Below are 26742 nucleotides of genomic sequence, written 5' to 3'. Positions count from 1 at the left end.
AGAGAAAGTATATGTTAACATTATATTGAGACATCAGTTTTTTTTCCCAGAATAACTGACCACAGAGATGGGATCAGAAAAATATCAATCTGTAAACATGTTTTGTACTTTAAGGAGGAAAATGAGGAAAATAAACACGCGTTATGGATGTGACGAAAAAAGTCTGCTGGTTTGCAGTTTACAACATACTTTGTAGAAATACAGTGAATTAAACTGCACAACCTAAAATAAATAATGATAATCAAAAGGATAAGAGTTGGCTCACTATAAAACAAAAATGATTGGTTTTATTTAATTTAATATTTTCACATTTATGAGGAAAAAGTGTCGTTATGGATGTGACATCTCTGCGTTTCGGATGTGACAGATGTGAAATTCCCACTTGTGTGACTTTGGTAAATTAAATATAATAATTTAAAACATTGACAGATGCATTTTTGAGTATTTGTAAAGTACTGTAAGACACTTGCTTTCCCCAAAAACCCAAAAACGGTTTCCGTATTTTGGTGAAAATTAATATTTTTAATGATAAGGTTGACTGCATGAAATTGCTCTTAAATTTAAAATGAGTTGAAGCAACAGAATTCTTAAGTTGTTTTGGGCACAGCTTAATTGTTTTATGATCAGTCCACTTAAATCTGTAAAAACCATTACTTTAACTTAAATGATTTGTGTTGGAACTATAAGAGATTGTTTGAACCCAGCATGTTTTTTACAGTGTACACTGAAAAAATGATGTCTGCAACATTGTTGCAAACAATTCATATGAATTTAGTAATGTTCAACTTAATTTGTTTAAATTCGGCCCAAATAAATAGTTTACATAGTTTATTAAAAAATGTAGTCAATCCAATGAATCATCTATGTTTGCCAGTGTATGTTATCACTGTAATGTTGAAATATGCTTGTAACTTAAAAAAAGTTGTTTAGTACTTTAGTGTGACTTTACAGTTTTTTTTATTATTTATTTAGTCATTTTATTGTGTTGATTACTTCTGTTGAAATATCTCCTTTTGTATTAAATAGATGAAAGTCTTATTTTTTTGCTTACTTTTTACTTCACTTTTTCATATTACAAGTCACCTAAAGCTATACTTAGTTTTACCATTTTTTGAATCCATTCAGCCGATCACTTGGTCTGGCGGGAGCATTTTTAGCTTAGCTTAGCATAAATCATTGAATCAGATTAGACCATTAGCATCTTGCTACAAAAATAATTAATTTTTCTATTTAAAGCCCGACTCTTTTGTATTTACATCCTATACTAAGACTGAATGAAGATGTAAACCTGCTGAATCCTACTCTGTGAAAATATCTGTTAATTAACAGTGTCTGTATTTTGTGAATTACAAGCGTTTTCCGTTTATTTACGGTTGTGAATTGCATTTTGGGACCTTGATCTCTTCTCTGTCGGCTTTTGTTGTTAAAAATGCACGGCACCTTTAAAGGGATAATTCACCCAAAACGTTTCGTTCTGTCTTTTCACAGATGTGTGTAACAGCACTGATCTTCCTGAGGTGGAAATCATCAGTTTGCTTGAGGAGCAGTTGCCTCACTATAAGCTGAGAGCCGACACTATATACGGCTATGATCACGACGACTGGCTCCACACGCCTCTCATCTCCCCCGACGTCAACCTCGACCTGACCACTGAACAGATCGAGGAGACCCTCAAATATTTCCGTAAGCACACAGTCTCTTTCTTCTGTATCTTTCTGTGATTCCTCATTCACCGAGCAGGAAATTGCCTTTTCCCTTGACCCTGTATCGCTGAAAATAGCAACAATAGACAACTCGCACACAAACAACAGCTCTCATGCACAAACACATACAGCTGAAGTCAGAATTATTAGGCCCTTGTGAATTATTTTTACAGAATTTCTGTTTAAAGGTGCTGTATGTTGGTTTTTGACTCTTCTAAAGCACAAACAGGGTGTCCGCGGGGTCTTAAAAAGTATTAAACGTTGATGAATCACTTTAGAGAAATTTAAGGCCCTTAAAGTATTAAAAAGTCTTAAATGCTATTTTTGTAATGTTTTAGATTTGGAATCAGTATGCTAAATTTGATTTGAATTTAATCTTTGAGTATTGGGATGCTGTGTAGTTTATGAAATCAATAGTCCTGCTATATTTACTACAGTAACCAGGGAAACACTTATTTTTGCTGTTGTAGACGCCCCCTGCTGGATTAGCATTTTTATTCAGCATGTTAATATTGTTTAGTTTCTGATGCTGCGTTCACACCAGACGCGGAATGCGTGGATAAATCGCCCTATTCGCGCGTAAATAGCCGCGTGAACATTTGAGTTTACTCGCTTCATTTGCGCGTCATATCCGCTTCATTCGCGCATCAAATTCACTTCAGAACAGACGCGGATTCACGTGATGGGCAGGGCTTCTGTCTGAACGGTGACTCTAGCTTCATAGCTAAATGGCTAACATGTATTTTATTGAGAAAATAACGGTTTATGTGCTTTATGAAGGCTGAAAAACAGCGTTGATACGTTTAGGGCAGTGTCTGCGTCCACTAGATCATTTTAGAGGTGCATCAAGCTCTGTGAGCTCATAAACTCCTCCAGAAACTGAACCTGGATGATGGAGGCTTTCAGCTGTGCTTCTGGCTGAGCCCAGCCCAGTTTGATGAACTTTTTGTCGGTGTCGGCTGGAGGATTTCCCCCAGGACTTCAACAACAGGTGTACGTCACAACTGAAGTTCAGACTTTCGAACTCAAGCAATTCACGCGAAACGCACGTCAAACGCGCAAAACGCTCAATTCGCGCAGCGCTATTCGCGCAAATCATGCCATTCGCGCAAATCATGCTATTCACGCCGCGCAATTTGCGCAATTCGCGTCATTCGCAACGCGCCATCCGCACCATGTCATTCGCACATATCATGCCGCAGGATGTCTATTTGCGTTGACCTAACAAGTAAATCACTCGTGCTTGACGTGCGTGCCGCGTCTGGTGTGAACGCAGCATTACAATCAGTATTCAGTAAATATAGTCTAAGTTAAAATGTCAACAGTGTTACCGGCCGCCCAATCAATCATTCAGTCAGTAAGTCAGACAGACTGTCGCTCGACAGCGCCCTCCGGTGGCTTTATGCAAGAACACCACGGGCGCGAATGTCATGCGCTCGCGTGAACAAAAAATGCACAAATACGTACCTCCCGGGTACGTCAGATAACGTATTTTTACATTTCTAGAATGAGCCTGGGTTGCATACTTACATATTGCACCTTAAATGGAAGGAGAATCTTTTTTGCAACCCTTTTTGCAACCCAAAGATAATAGTTATCTTTGCCATGATGACAGTACATGATATGTTTCATTCTAGGATTCAGCTTAAAGTAACATTTAAAGGCTTAATTAGGTTAATTAGGTAAGTAATAATAATTAGGCAAGTCAATGTATAATGATGGTTTGTTCTGTTGACAATTGAAAACAAATATTGCTTAAGGGGGCTAATTATAAATGCTTTTATTCAAGCTGAAAAAACAAATTGGAAAAAATATTATAGGAAATCCTGTGAAAAATCCCTTGCTCTGTTTAACATCATTTGGGAAATGTTTGAAAAAGAGGGCTAATCATTTTAAATTCAACTGTATAAACATTTTTTCAGGACTGCAGTGCATATTAGATTGTGTCTTGAAACTTGAGATACTTGTGCTGTAATTTGCTTAATGTACAATTGTTGTCAAGTGACAGCTGTGTTTAGACTCTCGTTGCCAGGCAATCACCCTAACACTGTAGTTCATTGGCTAAGTCACCTGTCAATCACTGCACCAGTGTCTATATGAGCAGCTGATTGTTTTTTTAGATCAGTTTTTTCACCATGATCCTTGACTTTGACACTGAACACAGTTGACCACATGCAAAAGATTTGATCCCACATTTAATACACAGATCTGCCAGCGCACTGCTGAAATAATAAAATAACTTCAGTCTAACAGTCTAGAAGATCCTTTTACATAAATATGCAAATGCGTTCTAAAAATGCCAGTGCTATAAATAGAGTGGAGATTGTGGGAAAAGATGCCCCCTTATGCTTATTATGATTATGAATATTCTTTATTAGTTTGCCTTTTTGACATAATGAATGCTGATTTTGACTGGCTTTCATTTGGTGTACAGTATAGTCATCAGCCATTGATTTTTACAGTAGATTGACTGTTGTTCAAACTGGTTCTGATGGCCTGTATTTGATGGCCTGGATCTCATGAGCTGTCGTGCGGCTCTTTCAGATATTCGCTAAAAATAGTCCAAACTGAGGCCCAGCTCTGGGTTGAAGTGGGACTGTGGCTAACATGATTTTATCCGAATCCATCACAGCGTTTGTTATGTAATATATGCAAATGCTAGTTTTGATCCCTGAATTGGTTAAATGCCTCCGTTTTGAGAGGTGATTTAATGTAATGTAATGTATGTTAAACATTTGTAAAAAAAAAAAATAATAATAATAATAACACAATTAACACAGGTGCAGTTTTTTTACTCCCTGTTGTGGCCGACGTGTATTTAACGTGCACAGAAATATGGATAAGACCAATTAAGGACTTTTAGAAGGAAAGTTTCAGTATAAAATAGTTAATGTCGCATCGCCAGGCTCTCCAGTGTTTCCTTCAGAGTTTCATGCAGTATCGGGTGTTTCATTTTTAATCTTTAGACTTTAACTGATGTTCAGCAGTTTACTCTCATTCAGCAGCATATTGTTCATGCCTCGTGACAATTATTGGATGAAAATATGAAGTAAGGACTGCTGGAAGAGTGTTGTTTTAATGGAATTTGATACCGCCTGGCAAACGGAAAGAAAAACCTCCACATTTCGGGACTCGGGTGGTTCTTTAAGGTAATCAAAAATTGCTGTTTACATGGTCTACTCTTAATCAGAGTATTATGTTAATCATAAAAGTGGAGTATTGGGGTCCAAGTAAATGTACTCAGTGAAAGTGCCAGATGATGTCGCAAGCTGTCAAAGACAGCCCTTGCTTGTAAAATACAGCCAGACTTTAGAACACTTAGTTTAAGCACATTTGATGATGAACGCGATCGTGCGTGTTGATGATTCTGAAGGGATCCCTCGCTCACTGGGTGCGCTGTACTGTGCGCGTTGTTTGTGTGTGTGTGTGTGTGTGTGTGTGTGTGTGTGTGTGTGCGTGTTTGTGCGTCCATGTGTGCGTTTCCTAGCAACAAGAGCAAACGCCTGATTTAAAATTAAATGTTTAGAGATGTTGTGACCAAAGTCCTTGTAAGAAGTCTATAGTCTATGGTACGTGCCTTTGATGTACCGCTTATGCCGAGTTCAGACTGCATGATTTTCAAAGTAGTCGTGTCACAGATTTTTTATTTATTTTTTATTTGCTTGTTTATTTTACAGGGACAATACACTTGACATTGTTATACAAAGATAACCGATGTTGTGTACATAGGGCATATAGCATAAAGCTAATTTGCAGCCCTCGTCCCTGGTTAGGCTTTACATTAAAAAAATTAAATAAAATAAAATAAAAAACAGTCAAGAATAAAACACAATACAACAAACATGTACAATATTTACGGAGCCATAAACATAAGATGCAAGTCCATATGGATAAAGAAAAATGTAAATGGGTACAACCTGAAAGAATAATGCTTAATGCTCACATTGCTGTAAAGATTTCAACCATTCTTTCAGCTTTACAGAAAAAAAACTGGGAGTTCTGATTGTAACTTTAAATGAACAGGAATGGCGTTCCATAGATGTGAACATTTTACTGAAAAGGATGACTGACCCACAGCGGTTCTGCATCTGCGGATTCTACAATTACTGCCCCTCTAGTCTTCGCCCCATCACTACTAAATTTATTTATTAACTCACAAACTATTTTAGGAGCAAGACCATGTATACACTTAAACATGTTTTTTAAAAACGAAAACTTTAAAAAACTATCAAAACTTAACAAATTATATTTTTTAAGAATTTGACAATGGTGTTTTCACACTGCATGACTATCTGGGCTAGCGTTTCGTCGCTGCTTTGTTTACACTGCAAGATGGATCAGCGACAGGGACTTTCACATTGCATGACTTTACTATAGGAAGAATTGCAGACAAGTTCGTCCAAACTACGTCTCACAGCCAAAAACACGTAGTATATCTTTTGTTATTAACTACATAATGAGAAAGAAGCCTTTAATGGGGTAGAAAATGTACATATTTGCTCACCTGGGTTTAAAGGGAATTAGCCATTTCTCCTCAACGTTGATAATAAACAAATTTATTTCTGTATGAAACGTCAAACAGACACGGTTGCTGCTGAGTCCTCTCAAACCTCCACTAGTTTTTCCTCCATTTCGTGGGTCCAAATAAACCGAAAATGAGCGCTTTTAACTTCTCCCCCAGCCTCCCGATCTCATTGGCTGTAGGCGATCGCCAAAGTTTTTTTCAGTCAAAACTCAATTCACACGGCATGATTTGAATCGCCGACAGCTCCAGATATTTAGCACGCCAAATATCTCGCAGGCATGTTTGATAGTTCATACTGTGTGATTGTCACTCACGTGCACGAGCACCGATTTGCCTGTGATTTCAGGCATTTGTTGGCGATTTCTCAAAACCTGTCGGCGAGCCAAAATCAGGGCTAAAATCACGCAGTCTGAACTAGGCATTACCCACATTGTCCCCTGATAATGTCAATAGACTGGCAACTAGTCTTAGCAACTGGCTAAATGTTAAGGACAAAGCAAAATTGTTTCTACTTTACATTTAATGTTCTCAACTCACAATACAACTTTACAATGTGTACAATTTTTTGTATTCAATACTTAACTGTTATTGTAATTTTCCATTTTCCATATCTGCAACGCCTGTATTTTGGATTTTTTTTTTTGCAGTCCACTTAGAATCCAACTTGGAAATCGTTTTTGTTTGTTATTGGCATTTATTATTCAGAAATTCATATGGCACTTACATGCCTGTGTTTTTATTTCTGTAATAAATATGGGGTTTCGTGATTAATCATGATTAATGACAAAAAAATGTGATTAAGTAGTTAATTTTTTTAATCATTTGACAGTACTAATATATATATATATATATATATATATATATATATATATATATATATATATATATATATATATATGTGTGTATATATATATATGTGTGTATATATATATATATATGTATGTATATATATATATATATATATATATATATATATATATATATATATATATATATATATGTATATATATATATATGTATATATATATATATATGTATATATATATATATATATATATATATATATATATATATATATATATATATATATATATATATATATATATATATATAGTCTTTGGTAGACCCTCGCTATTGGTGAACTAGGTAAGCTAAATTGTCCGTCACGTATGTGTGTGAATAAGTGTGTATGTGTGATTCCCAGTGATAGGTTGCAGCTGGAAGGGCATCCGCTGTGTAAAACATATGCTGGATAAGTTGGCGGTTCATTCCACTGTGGTGACCCCTGATTAATAAAGGAACTAAACGGAAAAGAAAATGAATGAATGAATGAATCAATCAATATTATCTTTGGTTATGAGGCAAATTGATTGTGCAGCTTCTATTATAAAATCAGAGGTAATCATTGCCGCACACACACATGCACCCCCTAAATTTTGCACTGATGTCATCAACATGAGCCTGTTTCCAGTGCGCCGATGAGGTGGTGAGTGTAAAGTCATCAATAACAGCACAGGAACATCCGCGGCACAATAAAATGATATCACTGCTGATCTTAAGCCTTGTGATTGGACGATTCACACCATTTAATTTAAATTAAATCAATAATCCTTTTATTATTTTAATAATCACAATCAACAAAAAGCCTAAAATAAAGACGGCCAGTAAAGCCCCACGAGCACTGCAGATTAATCTCATCTCACCACCTCATTTGAAGCTGATCTTGGCACAGTGAGCTGCAGAGAGTCAGCTGCTCCTTTTTGGCACACCTGCCATCACTGTACTTTACACTCGAGCCCAGCAGCAAAATGACGGATACAACACACACACACACACACACACACATGCATCTCTACCTCAGCTAGCAAATCAATGGAAGAGTGATGAAGAGAGAAAAAAATAGAAAGCGAGCACATGCACACACCAACACAGCCTGGAGTCAGACCCTGTTGCCATGACGACCTCTCTAAAGGGAGATGAGGAGACGGGGGCCGGGCTGTGACAGGCTCTCTGATGAAATGCTCGCTGATTGGCTGGCTGCATCTATAAGCCCCGCCTTCACAGAGTGTGATACAACCTTGACTAAAGCGGCACAGTTTCCTGCGCAACACTGCTGGCTTTTAGGGATGCAGTATTTTGAATATGTTTCTTCTGTGACCTTGTGGAATGACTAGCTAGATCGGTGGTCGGGGCTGCTGGGAGAATGGGTGGCCGTGGGTGCATGTATGCCTGTGTGACCTCAGACGCCGGACGGGAGAGGCTTCAGCTCCAGACTGAAGGAGACTGAGCATGCAGAGGTTTGTGGAGGCAGATTACTACGAGCTGGACTGGTATTATGAAGAGTGCGCTGATGGTAAGACCAGCGGGAATACTTGTTTTCTGCTGAGATTGAGTGGGGGGGGAGAAATATTTAGGACAACTAAACACTTTCTGAAAGTTAGTTGAGCAAGATTGTGTATGATTATTAAAGGGCCGAATGACAGAGTTGTCGTGGAGAAGTGGCTGTGTTTGGCTGGTTTCTTGGCTCCTGTGTTGCATCAGCACCTTTTTCCTTAGAGCAGGAATGTCAAACTCAATTCCTAGAGGGCCACAGCCCTGCACAGTTTAGTTCTAACCCTGCTTTAACACACTTACTGGTAGGTTTCAAACAAGCCTGAAGGACTCAATTAGTTTGATCAGGTGTGTTCAATTAGGATTGGAAGTAAACTGTGCAGGGCTGCGGCCCTCTAGGAATTGAGTTTGACATCCCTGCCTTAGAGGGTATATACTGCCTTAATGAGGGTAACTTGCAGGGCTTGACTTTAACTTTTTTGATCACCAGCCACTGTGGCTTGTAGATTTTCAACATTATTAGCCACTCGCCATTTTCACTAGCCACACTTTTGTTGTTGGGAAAATATATTTTAATTGCATAAATTTGACATGCTAAAATGACTTGATTTAGATGTTATGTCCACATGCCTTCTCATTCATTTAACTCCTTGTGTGTGTTGTGTATGAGCTTGCTCAGTGTATATGTGCAAATGGGTTGTGTTGCAATGCAACCAGTTTTTATGTAATGTAATGTAATGTATAATTATATAGCGCATTTATTGTGTACGGCCATACACCCAAAGCGCTTCACAATCATGAGGGGGGGTCTCTCCACACCACCACCAGTGTGCAGCATCCACTTGGATGATGCGACGGCAGCCACAGGACAACGGCGCCAGTGCGCTCACCACACACCAGCTATTGGTGGAGTGGAGAGAAAGTGATAGAGCCAATTTGGTGGAAGGGGATGATTGGGAGGCCATGATCGCAAGGGCCGATAGACACCGGGGTTACCCCCCTGCTCTTTCACGAGAAGTGCCTTGGGATTTTTAATGACCACAGAGAGTCAGGACCTCGGTTTTTAACGTCTCATCCGAAAGACTGAGCCCACTGACATTGTAGTGTCCCCTTAACTATTACTGGGGAATCAGGACTCACACAGACCACAGGATGAGCGCCCCCTGCTGGCCTCACTAACACCACTTCCAACAGCAACCTGGTGTTCCCTAGTGGTCTCCCATCCAGGTACTGACCAGGCTCACGCCTGCTTAGCTTCAGTGAGTAACCGGTCTTGGCCTGCAGGGTGATATGGCTGTTATTTCACATGACTTTTTAGGGCTCAAAATTAAGGATTTACCAAATTTATGTCTGACCACACCTAATAAGTATTTCTTAGCCACAATTTTTAATGTGTCAAAACAAGGAAAATATAGATTTATAGGTGCACTATTTAATTTAACAAAACTTTTCTTTAAAAAAAACATTACATTTAAAAAACGAACTATTGTCATTGTCACCTAAAACAGTGTTTCTCAACTAGTGCGTCGTCCCGGGAACATTTTCAGTGGGTTGCGGAGTGTGTGTGGTCAAAAAAAAACAACATAAGTTACATTTTTACTTATTTTGCTTATACCGGACTTTTATTTTGAAATGCGTGCGCAACAACCCTACTGTTTGACATGTGAAATTTCATGTCGAAGCGCAAGTACGATCCTGAATATGTAAAGTGTGGATATATGTATTGACGACAAAAACACTTAAAGCCTCAGTGTCATACACTGCTTTTTTTACTTAGATTTGTTGTCTTGTTTCTAGTCCAAATATCTAAAAGTTCTTAAATCAAGAAGCATTTTCTAGACAAGCAAAACATTGACTCATTTTAAGAAATAATATGCCAAAATGAAGTGAGTTTTTCCTCAAATCAACCAAATCATTGTCTATAAAATGCTTTATTACAATGGGCCTTGCGCTCTCGTAACTAAGCATCCATCAAGCATTTTCTCAGAGGAAGACAAGTTTATGGAGAAAAGTAAAAAGCACTGCAGTGTTTGGGTGCACGGTGTTCGTCAGAGGTAATTAGTATGCCGTTAATATTGAAATGTGTATATTCCATACAAAGTGTGAATTAGATTACCTTAAGCTTATTGCCAGTGCTTCAAGGTGCGTGCTTAGCAGCCACATTTTAATAAATCTATAGCCTTCATACTGAAAATACCTACCGAATCTTTTTTTTTTTTTTTTATCGATATTGACAATAGTGTTCGGTAAATAAATACAGATACTGATTTTATCGCCCAACCCTATTTCTTCATAATATCTTCTTTTGTGTTCAGCAGAATAAAGAAACTCATATTTTAATCACTCGAGTCTGAGTAAATAGAGTAAGTTTTAATTTTTAGGTGAACCATCCCTTAAAATAACATTCATCATCCCCCAGTATGATATATCAGCAAATTCATAGACAAAGGAATTCAATTTCACTTGGCTTGTTTTTCTTTTAAGCATTTGTTTATATAAATTGTGCATAGCTGTGAAAGGACTCTGACATTTATTCCCGCTCTGCTTTATTAAATCAGTGCTACCTCTCACTGATCCGAGATCTGCTATCGCCATCGATGATGTGTTTGTGTCTTGACATTATGAAGTCACGAACGGTTTCGCAAGCAGCAGGTTTTATCACAGCAGCGTACTCTGATCTAGACCTGCTGGATCTTTTATTGGGCTTTGATGACTGATTGCGGCCTTTTATCCTTGCTTTCTTGCTCATAATACTTCTACCACTGAATTGGGATTGGTTGCGCAAACCATTTTGATCTCAGCCATTTACTTCTACAGTTGAAGTTAGAATTGTTAGCACCTCTGTGTACTTTTGCCATGATCACAGTACATTATATTTACTAGATATTTTTCAAGATATTTAGTGACTTTTAAGGCTTAATTTGGGCTAATTAAGTTATTTAGGCAGATCATTGTAAACTGATGATTTGTTATGAAGAGAAAAAAAATGCTTTAAGGGCTAATAATTTTGACCTTAATATGGTCTTAAAAAATTAAAAACTGCTTTTATTCTAGCCGAAATAAAACAGATAAGACTTTCTCCAGAAGAAAAAATCTTATAGGAAATACTGTGGAAATTTCCTTGCTCTGGTAAACATCATTTGGGAAATATTTGAAAAAGAAAAGAAAGAAATCACAGGAGGGCTAATTATTTTTACTTCAACTGTATGTCTTCTTACTACTCACATTATGCAAGTTCTGGTGTCGGGTTATGCTTTGCAATATTTATTTGGCTATTTGTGTTCTGGGATGGAGTAAATGAATAGCTTGCAATTTTCCGAAAGAGAAGGGAAAAATGCTAAGCGGTTACAGAGATGGATCATTTTAGTACAGTGTAAACTCACTGCAACTGTGCTGATGTGCTAGATTTGTGTGTGTGTGTGTGTGTGTGTGTTTGTGCGCATGCGTGTGTGTGTGTTTTTTTTAGTATTTTATTTATTTATTTATTTATTTATTTATTTATTGTTCTTAATAAAATGTATAGGTACAAAGCACACTTTATTTATTTATTTATTTATTTATTTATTTATTTATTTATTTATTATTTTTATTTATTTTTTTGACCTTACAAAATGTACAGGTGCAAAGTGTTTTTTATTAATTAATTAATTAATTAATTAATTAATTAATTAATTTTATTATTACTATTATTTATTTATTTTTTTGGGGGGGGGGGGTTATGTGTAAAAATACAGTACAAGCATGTAATGGACATATGAATCATCTCCCAAATATTCTTAAATTATTGTAGTGGTAGACTTGTTAGTCATAATTCATGGACAAATCAAATAAAAGCAAAATAAATGAGGATGAATTTATTAATTGTAATTCTTTTTAGATCCCAAAATGTAATGATGGGTAAAATTTGAAGTTGTTAAAAATTAGGATAATTAAAATTAAGAAAAACAATGTCATGCATGTATGAACATCAATATGGCAAAATAATCCATGTGGATTCATTGTATAAATAAATACATGCGTGTGTGTGTGTTTTCAAACACATCAACTGTTGTTGGCCATCAGTCTGGCAGTCAATACTGAAATCCATCAGGCTGACACTGCGGTGTGAAAGAGTATGAAGTTCTAGTTCAAGAGCTTAATTGTCATTTCTCTTCATGTAGTTAAACCAAATAGCGTGTTTTGCTGGGAGACTGCAGAAATGCGCAATGTTTTATTGAGTCATGAAGTGATTTTTAAGAAAGTTTGAGGTGCATATGAAGAGAGTATGTTAAAGATAGATGAAAGAGTGTGTTTTTTACAGGTGGTTTGTCAAGCCCACTCACCTGTGTGAGGCACACTCAGAATTGTATAATGTTTTGAGGTTGTTATGTGGTGTGTGTGGTGGGAAGGAGCTACTGTGTAAATACGATATGTGTATAGTTGCTCATTGGCTATTTATTGATGGTTCTGTTTTTGTTTTTTAGCCTCTGAAGCTACACCTACATTGTTTTAAATACACTTAATGGGGTATATTGTGTGCACAGGGACTTTGAATGTTGAATAAGCCTGCTAAAGTGATTCTGGTAAACTTGTCAGGTCATTATAAAATCACTGCCTGGTTGGCATCGGATATAGAGTGGGTCTCACACCGTACAAGAACTACTGCATTAAATTCTATTGTCTCACACCATGTCTTGTTCAGATCTGACAATTAATATTGTAATCTGTATCAATTAATACAATCTGTAATATTATTATTTTTTTAGTTCATGACCTAGATTTTCAGCTCCTACAACCTCAAAATCATTCCACATAAATCAGATGAACATTCTGTAAAGAAATAGCTAAAAAAGTCCAAACAAAGAAGATTCTGTCTGGCCCTGTAGAATAGCAAGAACTGTGATGAGTTTTGGATTAGTTCAATGTCAGAGTATATAATACACATGATAAGTTGGTTTTAAAATGTTTGGTTGGTAATGTACTGTTAAGGACTTTGCCTCATTTGTTGACCCACATTCAGTGTTGTGGTTTGGGTCTCTATCTCTCTCACTCACAGCATATTGATTACTTCAGCGGAGGGGGCAGAATTCAACACACACACACACACACACACACACACATTTGCACACATTCCTTTTCATTCCCATCCAACCTCTTTTGCATTTCCCACTCCCATTCCCACTTTCTCCTCCCCTCTCTACATTTTCCCAGCCCTTCACCATGTTCTTCACCATTTTTAGCCCGTCTTTTCTTTCCTTCTTATTTTGGCTGATGAATGGAGCTGAAGCACAAAGACTCAGCAATGGTCAAGTTCACACTAAAGAGAAACCCTCCTCCTTCACAGCCTCAGTCATTGTGTCATCGTCTCTTTCATGTCACTCTATTGTGTTCCTATAGGAATGAAGGCCGTCAACAAAGCACGTTCACTCTCGCAGTGCGTTTGTGTTTGTTTTGACCCAGCCGAGATGTAGAAAAGTTTGTAGTAAAGGAACAACATTTTACAAATTCATTGAGTCATTTAAATTAGTCAGATTTCTTTTTTTTTTTTTTTTGTATTTCTTTGGACTGTGGGGGAAACCGGAGCACCCACACGAATACGGGGAGAACATGCAAACTTCAGACAGAAATGCCAACTGACCCAGCCAAGGCTTGAACCAGCAGCCTTCTTGCTTTGAGGCAACAGTGCTACCCACCATGCCACCCCTAGTTGACTTTTTCTATCAAATATAAATTCAAAGATTATAAAAAATAGAGCAGTATACAGATTTCAAATCCGTTATGAGTGTTACAGGAAGTTGTACTATATATTGTATCCAAAAAGAAGCACTTGTATTGTCAGTGAAGAAACGTGTGATAATTCACCAACCCAGACACGCTGAATTGTTAAGCTGTGATTCATGTGACGTTGTCACAGGCTGGGTGGAGTTGCTGAAGTTCAGGCGTTGTTATCAAATATCTTGTGTCTTTGGTTGTTGGAGATAAAAGGGCAAAGTCTGTCACTATATCCCAATATCTTGATCTAAATGATTCAGCATGTTCCAAACAATTTATTTGTTTGTTTATTTATTTATTTATTTATTTATTTATTTATTTATTTATTTATTTATTATCTTAAGTAAAATGTATAGGTACAAAGCATATGTATGTATTTATTTATTTATTTTTTGTCCTTAAAATGTAAAGGTACAAAGCATAAGTATTTTATTTATTTAGTTATTTATTTATTTATTTATTGTTCTTAATAAAATGTATAGGTACAAAGCACACTTTATTTATTTATTTATTTTTTACCTTACAAAATCTACAGGTGCAAAGCGTTTTTAATTTATTTATTTATTATTATTATTATTTTTATATTTTTTTGGGGGGGGTTATGTGTAAAAATACAGCACAAGCATGTAATGGACATATGAATCATCTCCCAAGTATATTCCTAAAATATTGTAGTGGTAGATTTGTTAGTCATAATTCATGGACAAATCAAATGAAAGCAATATAAATGAGGATGCATTTATTAATTGTAATTCTTTTTAGATCCCAAAATGTAATGATGGTTAAAATTTGAAGTAGTTAAAAATTAGGATAATTAAAATTAAGAATAAAATGGAGCTTGGCATTCATGTATGAACACCAATATGGCAAAAAAATACATGTGGATTCATTGTATAAATAAATTGTTTAATATTATTTCACAGTATGCTTTTTTAAAGGGATAGTTCACCCAAAAGTGAAACATACTCCACTATTTACTCGTACTCAAGTGGATCTAAACATTTTTGAATTTCTTTCTTGTTCAGTTAATAAAAATGCAGCCGTTTATTTTAGCTCAGTTTCATTAAATAATCTTAACAGAAATAACTTTTCTTTTTAATCTAATCAAATTTAGAAATTAAAATGAACCAAGACTAATAAAAAAAGTATTTTTAATGTTATTAAGGTTGACAACTTAAACTAAACCATTTATAGATGCATTATTTGTTTGTTTGTTTATTTATTTATTTATTTATTTATTTATTTATTTATTCATCTTTAATGAAATGTACAGGTACAAAGCTTTATTCATTTGTTTGTTTGTTTGTTTATTTTGTATTCATTTATTTTTTTATTTTAGTTTTAATTATTTTATTTATTTAACTTTTTATTTCATTTATTTATTTTTGTTTTGAACACTTTATTTTAATGTATAATTTGTGCTATTTGTAGCTCTATTAATTAGCTGTTTGTTAATAAGGTAGTAGTTGTGTTTAGGTATCAGGTATAATCATACTGTGCTAATAAACTGTTTCTATTTTATTTAACAATTGGCAGGTAATAAGCCAGTAGTTATTAGTAGGATCTTATACTTAAACTAAAGCATTGCCATTAGTATTATTAGTACTAGTTTATGGGGGAAAAGTGCAGTAATTTTCTAAAATTTTGCTCCACTTACCAAAATGATCTTATGTAATATCAACGTATTTAAATTATATTGTCATATTTTTAGTGGCAGGTGTGTCATTGTCTTAGTTCCTGTAGTGTCAGATGTCCTGTTTGCCTGGTGTATGGCTCAACGTGAGATCTTTTCATATGTGAATATGTTCAGGCTCCGCCTACACGACAGGTGTAGTCCAACACCACTCAGCCACTCCTCCTCCATAGTCTCCATGGTCAATGTATCATACTGCTTTCTTTAGATTTTAGTTTAGTTAATCTTAATGCACAGTGAAACTATAATTTGCTATTTTTCTGTTCTTTTTTCCCAATAGTACACATAAATTCATATTGATCTATACACAAAAAAAAGTTTTAAAGCTACTTTCTATTCTCATTTCACTTTTCCACTTCTGTTTGTTCCTCAAGTAGTACAGTCTGAGCACTGAGTGTCCAGTGACAGGTGTAGTCAAACACCACTCAGCCACACCTTCATAGTGCCTCACCGGAATGTACCACTCTATTTTATTACAGAAGGGGGGTTGGATTTTAGTTTGGCTAATCTTAATGTATAGTAAACCTTTAGTTATTTTTTTCTGTTGTTTTTCATTCTTTAATAATAACACATATTGAATAAAAAACTCATATTGATCTAAAACTTACTTTTAAAGCTAGTTTCTATCATCTCAGTTGCCTCCTCCCCTCTGTTTGTTCCTTAAGTGGTACAGTCCGAGTGCTGAGTGTCCAGTATCAGGTGTGTGTCAGTCTATGTGATGTCTGAGATGGAGTTATACGTTCAGTCTGACATCACGCTCTCTCAGATGGCTGTGGACTGGGCATCTCAAGCCCAGTGTCAGCATGGCATTGCCTCTCGATAGCTCTAATGAGGAGTACTTTGAATTTGACTCGTCTTCTGAGATGCTGGAAGTGTCTGCCTCATCGTACCTGAGCTCAAACAGTGCTGACGATGAGGATGACGAGGAAGACGCAGAGCCGTATACACTGGAGGAAGGTCAGTTTTATATTCAGGTGTGCTGGGATCTGAAGTCAGTTAAAATAAAGGTCAGAACTCACATGCTGAAGTCTAAACAGGTTTGACTGGAGATGACAGAACTTGTTTGGACTTTTCAAATGTACACATCTGATTCCTTTCTGTCTGCGCTGATATTATCTCTGTCTGTGTTTTATGTTTTGAGTTTGTGCAAACACTATCGTTTGTCTTAAATGAGTATTACTCTTTGGTCTGATATTGAGGCAATGTTGGGTGGAGTTACTTTTATAAGTAATATTACAGTCTTGGGTCACTTTTATTACTTAATTAGTTACTTTAGTTTAGGTCACAATTCATGCTTTTGACTTCTGGCTTATTACCTGCCTGATATTAAGATAATAACTGTTCATTAGTAGTTTTAAAGGATGATCTTATTCTGCATCACTAATCCTATACAAAAACCTAAACCCAACTTCTACCTTACTAATAATGAACAGATAATAAGTAGTTTATTAAACTAGTAGTGCTGGTTAATGGGTTGTTAATATTGTGAATTTTGACCTAAACTAAAGCATTACTAAAAAAAGCATAACTAAAGCATTACTATTAATACTATTGGTTAATGTGTTGTTAATATTGTGAATTGTGACCTAAACTAAAGCATTACTATTACTTTTTACGTAAAGTAATATTAAAGTTATGTTGTGTTGTATTGTTTTGTTGTTATGTTATGTTATTGGTAAATGTTATATGTTATGTTATGCTATATGTTATTATGTTGTTATAAAATAACATAAAACAACATTACTCAACAACATACCATAACATATGACATAACGTTTAACATAGGTTATGTTATATTTTATGTTATCATAAGTTATGTCATGTATGTTGTTATGTTGTTGTGATGTTGTTTTATGTTATGTTACTTTTATGTTATGTATTGTTATGTTATGTTATGTTACGTTGTTTTATGTTGTTATATTATGTTGTTATGTTGTGTTGTGGTTATATTGTTACTGTATGTTATATGTTAGGTTGTTATGTAATATGTAATGTTATATTGTTTTGTTGTATGTTATGTTATATTGTAATATTATGTTATGTTGCTTTATGTTGTTATGTTATTCATTCATTTATTTTCTTGTCGGCTTAGTCCCTTTATTAATCCGGGGTCGCCACAGCGGAATGAACCGCCAACTTATCCAGCAAGTTTTTTACGCAGCGGATGCCCTTCCAGCCGCAACCCATCCCTGGGAAACATCCACACACTCATACACTACGGACAACTTAGCTTACCCAATTCACCTGTACTGCATGTCTTTGAACTGTGGGGGAAACCGGAGCACCTGGAGGAAACCCACGCGAACGCAGGGAGAACATGCAAACTCCAAACAGAAACGCCAACTGAGCCGAGGCTTGAGCCAGCGACCCAGTGACCTTCTTGCTGTAAGGCGACAGCACTACTGCGCCACTGCTTTGCCCTTGTTATGTTATATGTTATGTTATTTTATGTTATGTTATATGTTGTTTTATGTTCTTTTAGTTGTTTGTGTTTGTTTTACGTTGTTATGTTTTGTTATGTTATGTTGCTTAATGCTGTTGTTATTTGTTGTTATGTTATATATTTCATGTTATGTTATGTTGTTATGTTATATGTTACATATGTTATATGTTTATGTTGTTATAAGTTGTGAGTTATGTTGTTATATGTTTTGTTATGTTAGTTGTTTTATTTTCTGTTGTTTTGTTATGTTATGTTGTTTTATGTTGTGTTATTTTATGTTGTTATATGTTATGATATTTTATGATATGTTAAGGTCTTTTTTGTTATGTTAGTTGTTTTATGTTATGTTGTGTTGTTATGTTATTTTATGTTGTTATGTTATGTTGATTTGTTATGTTATGCTTTTTATGTTGTTTTGTTATGTTATGTTATGTTCATTTATGTTTTTATGTTATGTTGTTTTATGTTGTTATGTTATGTTAATTTATGTTGTTTTGTTATGTTATGCTTTTTATGTTGTTATGTTATGTTGTTTTATGTTATGTTGTTATGTTGTTTTATGTTGTTATGCTATGTTATGCTATGTTCATTTATGTTGTTATATGTTATGTTATGTTATGTTATGTTATGTTATGTTATGTTATGTTATGTTATGTTATGTTATGTTATGTTATGTTATGTTATGTTATGCTTGCATTTTTTTTTATTAAGATGGCATTAAGATTGTAACATATTACTTTTCGAAGAAACTTTACCCAACACTGTATTGATGAGTTATAATTTGATTCATTTAGTTTCAGTGTATTAATCATAAGGCTTCAGGAAGAATAATTAAATGTGATAAAGCTTTTCTTATGAGTAACTGAGGTCATGACATGCTGATCGGGTTAATGTACTGTATCCCAGAACATTTAGTTTGGTTGATAATGTCAACAGACTATCTTCATAGTGCATAAAGGTACAACACACATGCCAGGATGCACTGCAGGAATGCTAGAACTATTGCAATGATTGACTACATCAACCCGTTTTTTTTTTTTTTTTTTTTTTTTTTTTACACATTTCTTTAGAAAGTTAATGTATTGTTTACTAATTACAGCAGTGTACAATTTACTTAGAAACAGTAGAGTAGTGTAGGATTTGCTTCTTTTAACCAAGGAATTGTAAGCAATTTTACAAAATTGTTACGTAAAATGGAAATGGCTGGTAAAACATAAAACTGAATTAATTTGTGGCATTTTAAAGTGCAGTATAATGACTAAAATATTATTATTATTATTATTATTATTATTACTATTATTATTATTATCATTATTATTATTATTATTTTATTATTATTATTATTATTAGATACCCTATAACACTGACTTTAGCCATTTAATACAGTGTAATAAAAAAGTATTGATTGCATTGAATCGATTTGATTCTTCACAAGCAAGCAATACATTCAATTAAATGTGAATTTTTGTAATCCAAACCCCAAAATGATTTATTGTACTATTTATTTATTTATATATTTATATTGTTATGAAGTGGCAATTCTAATATTTTCCTCACATGCTTTTCAGAGTAGCTGAAGTATCAACTAAAAGACAGTTGAAGTATGAATCTACTGAATTATTTAGAACAATATTTTTAGACTGATCTAAAACCTCTTTATTTCCCTGGGTTACATCTGTGGGTCAGTTTTACCTACAGTATGTTCTATCCATATCTATAAATGTAAATGCATATATGTAACGGGGTTAAATATTATCTTTAGATGAATTATTACTTTATTACAGTGACAGTCACCAAACTATACAATATGCAGTAGTAAAAAAAAGTTAAAAAATCACTTAAATGTAAAGGTTTTGCTTAGAAACTGTCATAATAACTGTAGTGGGTTATAAAAATTACTACTAAGTAAAAGATAAGTTGGAGCATCGAACAAAATTTTTTGAAGCATGCATATATAATTAATTATAGCAACAGATTTATTTATGTAATTGCATTTTAAACTTTAATTTTAAATGAGTAATTCAACAAACAGTAAACATAATTTCTTTTTAACTTTATACACTAAAGACTTATTAAACACGTCAAAATTTTTCTCAGTAAGCGTTATTTCTAAGGGTGCCGTCGACTTGAAATTTTCTCCAGATGTTAGTAACAACCAAAGAAATCCATATACTGTATGCAAAGAAAACAAATCTAACTAGTTTAAAAATGAGGTTCTGTGTAATAAAATGAAATGACGCAGGGAAAAAGGTATTAAACACATGAAGATAGGCATGTGTAGAAAGGCAGTGAAAGCCCAGACAGCAGCTGAAATCTCTCAGTAGTTCTTCAGCAACCCTCTGCCCTTCTTCAGTGTAAATGAATATTAGCTGCTTCAGTCCAGCATCTACATTAGCAGGAGGATGAAGATGAAACCAGGAAGGACATTTCAGCATAACAATGATCCAGAACACAGCCACTGAGACTCTGCTTTCAGCGAAAGAAAATCAAGCTGTAGAATGGCCAAGCCAATCACCTGATGTCAATTCAACAAAGAATACAAAATAAAGATCAGATTTAATAGATGAGACCCACAGAACCATCAAGATTTTGACACTCTGATGAAGTCTTCATTCTCCATATGAGAGGCATCTAAAGCTGCCATCACCAATAAAGCCTTTATATAAAGTAATAAACACATTTCAGTAGTTCAGGACTTTCTCCATTTGTCATTTCATTGTCATTACACACAACTCATTTTTCAGATTTTATTTTGTTTTTAATGTTTGTAATGTTTTTGTTTTAATGTTTGGGTTTTTACCAAAATCTGCTTCAAATTCCATGTCAACAGCTCCTTTACAAATATTATTCCCAGGAAAAAAGCATGATGTGTTCAATACTTATTTCGCCCACTGCACATACTTTATTTAAGCGCAGGAAAGGTTTTTATGTGGACGTGTGGACTTTTATTAGAGGTTAATTGAGGACAATGAAAGTCACCTTTATAAAGAGTGTTTAATGGCTGACTGCGTTCTCTGTGTCCGGTTTACACTCAGGGAATAATTATCTCCGCTGGTCTGATGGCAACTCTTTGTGTACGTTTGCTCTCTGTTTGTTGTTAAGTGTCATGGTAGTGGAGGACCTGAGCTGGATTTTGTTGTTGGATGGAAATATTCATTCCAGTGTGAAACACGCTGTCCTGGGAGCTTAGACCAGCAGCTGACCTAGACTAACAACATGAATGAGTGTTTACCTGAGTAATTAACCTTACTAAGCAGAATAATTCAATTGTGATAAGCATTGATCTGTGAAATGCAAAGTACATAATGTTTGATATTAATATTGGGTGTGTATGAAGTATGCATGTTCAGTGAGTTTTTGAGTTGGAAAATACTCATTTGTGCTATTATGTTTATTTATTTTAATATTTTATAATATATTATGATATAATATAATATCATAATAATAATCTATTTATGGTTATGAATTGCATGATGGGACTTTGACCTAGCCTCATTCACTATTTTTGATGTTGAAAATTGAAATCTGAGGTTTAACAAAGTGACTTTTATTTACATTTGTTTGACATAGTTTAAAACAATATACAGTATATATGAGAAATTAAATAGAAAAATTAAATATGTAAAAATATTTTTTAAAAATATAAAAATAAATAAATAAATAAATAAATAAATAAATAAATAAATAAATAAATATAATAAGGGGTGTCTTGGTGGCACAGTGGGTATAGCACCAGGCCCGGATTAAGAATTCAGAGGCCCCTGGGCACAATGTGTTGTAGGCCTCCTACCTAGCCGCACCCCTATAATTGAAATAAAAAAATAGGATTAATATTTTTTAAATTAAATTAATCTGTGATTGCCCGAATTTTTTAAATAATGATATACAGTACATACAGTTGAAGTCAGAATTATTAGCCCCTTGTTTATTTTTTTCCCCAATTTCTGTTTAACGGAGTGCAGATTGTTTTAGCACATTTCTAAACATAATAGTTTTAATAACTCATTACTAATAACTGATTTATTTTATCTTTGCCATGATGACAGTTCATAACATTTACTAAATGTTTTTCAAGACACTTCTATACAGCTTAAAGTGACATTTAAGAGCTTAACTAATTAACCTTAACCTAATTAGTTAGGTTTATTAGGCAGGTTAGGCTAATTAGGTAAGTTATTATATAACAGTGGTTTGTTCTGAAGACAGTCGGGAAAATAATTTGCTTAAAGGAGCTAATAATTTTTTTCTTAAAAAGTTCATAAAAAATTAAAAACTGCTTCTATTCTACCCAAAATAAAACAAATAAGAATTTCTCCAGAAGAAAAAAATATTATCAGACATACTGTGAAAATTTCCTTGCTCTGTTAAACACCATTTGGGGAAATATAAAAATTTTTAAAAATTAAAAAAATCAAAGGGGGGCTAATAATTCTGACTTCAACTGTATATTTATAGTCTACAAAGATTTAACTTATTTTTTAGAGCATCTAAAGCACTCTTTGAAAAACAAATACTAATGCAACTCATGAAAATGTATGGATTTTAATATACTTGTTCAAGTTCACTGAAGCAGTACTAAAAAAATATATATATATTTATGGATATTTTAAATGTATAACTTCTGTATAACACCTCTCCAACCCAGCTCTATGAGTCTGAGTCCTCCATAATACACACACTTATTAATGATTCCTGATAGTCTTCCTCGTGATGAAGAGTAGGCAAAATCTGATATGTAGTTGGGTCAAATGTCAAAGTCCATAATTTAAAAGCATAAATAAATGGGGGGAAACATTGCAATTGTTATGATATATCATGGAAACTTTTTATAGTGCAAGTATTAAATTATGGCATATTAAAAGACCAAGAATTGATCAATAATAGTCATTTCAAATCATTATACTTGGCCAGTTTCCATCAAAACAAGATTTAATATTATATTATATTTATAAGTATGTTATTTCTTACATAAATGTATATGTAGTGCAATGAAGATATGATCCATCAAGTCATTACAACACATTTATATGTTTACCGTAATATAATTTAAAAATAACAAAATAAAAACAAATATACTCCTAACATTGTTTTTATTTTTTTTCACAGTGTAAAGTTTATTTTTACAAAGGTCTATGTCTTTGCTGAAGGATATTTCAACCTTTTTCATTTTCATTCACAAAAGTTGTCAAAGATCAAGGTAGACTGTTTCTGTGTAGATCAGGGGTGTCCGATCTCAGTCCTGGAGGGCCGGTGTCCTTCATATTTTAGTTTCAACCCCAATTAAACACACCTGAACCAGCTAATCAAGCTCTTACTAGATATACTAGAAACTTCCAGGCAGGTGTGAAGCAAGTTGGAGCTAAACTATACAGGACACCGGCCCTCCAGGACCGAGTTTGGACATCCCTGGTGTAGATAATCAGTTTTGTAAATGTACATCTGAAGTGTATGCCAAAACATACACTGTGTAGGTGTATGCCAAAAGTCCTGTCTTCAACCCACATACTTCCTATTTATTAAAGAATCTTGGGGCGAAAGTATCAAGGTTTCCACAGAAAAATTATAAATATTTTTTCTTAAAAAAATAAAATAAAAATGTTAAGGAAATGTCTCATTAGGAAAAATTCTAATAACTTTATAGTTCATTATAATACAATACAATTATATAATTAAATATATACAATTCAAAATTAAATGTTTGAAGATTGGCTTTGATAGTTTGCTATAGGTTAATGTATTAAAGTCTTTTGGCTGATATTTTTGCTGTATTGATTCGTGACCAGGACTACTATTGTTGTCGAGTTATAATGAGAATACTGTCACTGCTGTACTTTGAGTTGTATTGGGAGTGTTTGTTAGTTTTCCATTCAGCCCTATCCTATCAGTCATTGTTGAAGTGTGACTCACAGTCTACAACAACATGCACACGTCTAAAAATGAACCTACAGTAATATCAAAGCACAGAACTACAAATGATCATGTTTTCATCCAGGATTAAATAGCAACACTGGAAATGTTCAGTGTTATTGTAGTGCATCCATGCGTGTCTACTTGATTTTGTATTTTATGAGGACACAGAACTGTATAATGACAAAGGTGTGAATATTAAGGTGCACTGAAAAAAAGTGTTGCATGCAGAACTGTTGCAAACAATATATTTGTGTTGAATTTAAACAAGCAAATTCAATTTATAATGTTCAACTTAATTTTGTTTGTTTAAATTCAGCCCAAATAAATAGTTTACAACCACTTAACGTAAAAAAAAATATTCAAGGAATCATCTTTGAATTATTTTTTAGTGTGATTAAGGTTAAAATGATTAACTAAAGTATTAATAATCATACTTAACCTGGACTTTTGACCAAAAGTTGGTGCAAAATTGGCAGCATTTACAGTATAAAGTACACAACATACATGCATACAGGCATACATACATACCGTACAGTACATACATACATACATTCAAGGGTTGGACAATGAAACTGTTTGGCTTTAGACCAAAATAATTCATTAGTATGGTGCAGGGCCTCCTTTTGCAGCCAATACAGTGTCATTTTGTCTTGGGAATGACAGATACATGTCCTGCACAGGGATTCTGAGCCATTTTTCTTGCAGGGTAATGGTCAAGACACTTACTACGTGGTGCTGATGGAGGAACTCGCTTCCTGACTCGCTCACCCCAAAGTGGCTCAATAATATTTACATCTGGTGACTGTGCAGGCCATGGGAGATGTTCAACTTCACTTTCATGTTCATTAAACTGCTCTGTCACCAATCTTGCTGTGCGTATCGGTGCATTATCATCCTGATACACGGCATTGCTTTCAGGCAACAATGTTGTGGGACTAGAGAATGCAATGATATTGCAGCCCATATCATCACTGATGCACCCCCATGCTTAACTCTGGGCATGCAACAGTCTGGGTGGTGCGCTTCTTTGGGGCGGTAACTCTCCCAGATGTGAGAAAGACGATGAAGGTGGACTCGTCGGAGAACAATACATGTTTCACATTGTCCACAGCCCACGATTATTGCTGCTGACACCATTGAAACCAATGGTTGGCATTGGTATGAGTGAACACAGGGTTTAGGTATTGCATTCCCACCATGTATATAGACCCCTTTGAACAGATTTGGTGGCAAACCAAATTGGTATTTGATTGGTATCTAATGATGTGCATTTGTGCCTCTGTGTGGTGCGTGTATTTGTGCACGTGTGTGTGGTTTATTGCTGGCTGCTGGATTAAGGTGTGGGTGTATGTGTACTGTGGAGTGGTGTCTCTGTGCAGTGTGTGACGCAGATGGAAATGTCTGCTTTGCATTTAATTCTTCAACACTACACCTAACTCCGAGAGCTTTTATAGTCGTGCAGCGTTTGAACAGTTTAAGCATTATTCTGCTGTCTCGTGTTCTAGATGGACTTCTCAACAGAAGCATGGCAATTATGTAAATGTAGTGTTTATTCTGCTAATCAAACAGTGGTGAATACTTTTCTCCGGTTACAGCTTGGTGCTCTACTTAATGATCAGTTGGCATGCTGCCATTTTTATTGAACAATAAGAGTTCACATTACGCATACTTTACAATCATTTCAATAGTTTTGTGTTGGCTATAAAAATGGGTAAATCATTTTTGAGCCAGAGTAATATTACATGATCAGGACTCAACAATAAGGATGGCCCGGGGCCAGCGTGAGAGATGCTCGGGACAGTAGAGAGAATCGCTGCCTTGTGACAAAATTTTAATTCCTCTGTGACTATTTGTCAATTGCGTGCATATATACAGTCTTGGAATCGGGAAACTATTTGTGATTTTTTTTTTTGGTGAAGTTTTGGTGAAACACCATATTGCGTTTAGGTTCCTTTTATCTGATTGGATGTTGTGAGCATGTTATTTTTTTTCCAAAACCTGCTAAAAACCAGTACAGTGAAGAGACAGCAACACCACATTATGAGGCTACAAGAAAACATCTGTTTCTAATAGTGTTTAAACAGATATTTACATGGGTACAACACGACAAAAAAAATAAAGTGATGTTTTGCATAGTTTTCTGTCACTTTTAAGTTCGCCACCTTTTGTTTTGCAATAAAATACCTGCACATTTTCCATACTGCTTTATTTTACTGCTAAATATTTTAACATTTTTAAACATTTAAAGTCTAGATTTACAGGCAATATTTTGGACACATTATTTAAAATATGTGGCTAAGAATTAGCAATTTTTTTTATTTATTTATTTTATTTTCTTGGTGGGGCCAGTGAAAATTTTGGCATGGCAAGTTAAAATCTAAACCAC

The 26742-nt window shown here is 34.6% G+C and overlaps 1 protein-coding gene across 45 annotated transcripts in view; it reads left to right on the top strand.

The window, feature by feature from the left end:
• Positions 1-26742, top strand: part of trak1a (trafficking protein, kinesin binding 1a) — a 111534-nt gene that overhangs the window by 47329 nt on the left and 37463 nt on the right. For 34 of the 45 annotated variants that reach the window (XR_015510853.1, XR_015510855.1, XR_015510856.1 and 31 more), the window contains one exon: positions 1489-1683. Coding sequence is in view for 17 of the 45 variants with exons in the window: in XM_087286490.1 (XP_087142616.1) it covers positions 1489-1683 (195 nt within the window). In the remaining 28 variants the exon portion in view is untranslated. Of the gene's footprint in view, positions 1-1488; positions 1684-8302; positions 8582-16714; positions 16961-26742 lie in introns of those variants that run through there. The other 11 variants (XR_015510852.1, XM_087286493.1, XM_087286506.1 and 8 more) reach the window with 2 other exon arrangements.

The sequence above is a fragment of the Danio rerio genome, chromosome 16 (assembly GCF_052040795.2).
Source record: "Danio rerio strain M-AB ecotype USA chromosome 16, GRCz13ab, whole genome shotgun sequence".
NCBI lineage: Eukaryota > Metazoa > Chordata > Actinopteri > Cypriniformes > Danionidae > Danio > Danio rerio.
Note: the sequence above shows the minus strand (reverse complement) of the source record. Positions and strands in the feature narration are given on the sequence as shown.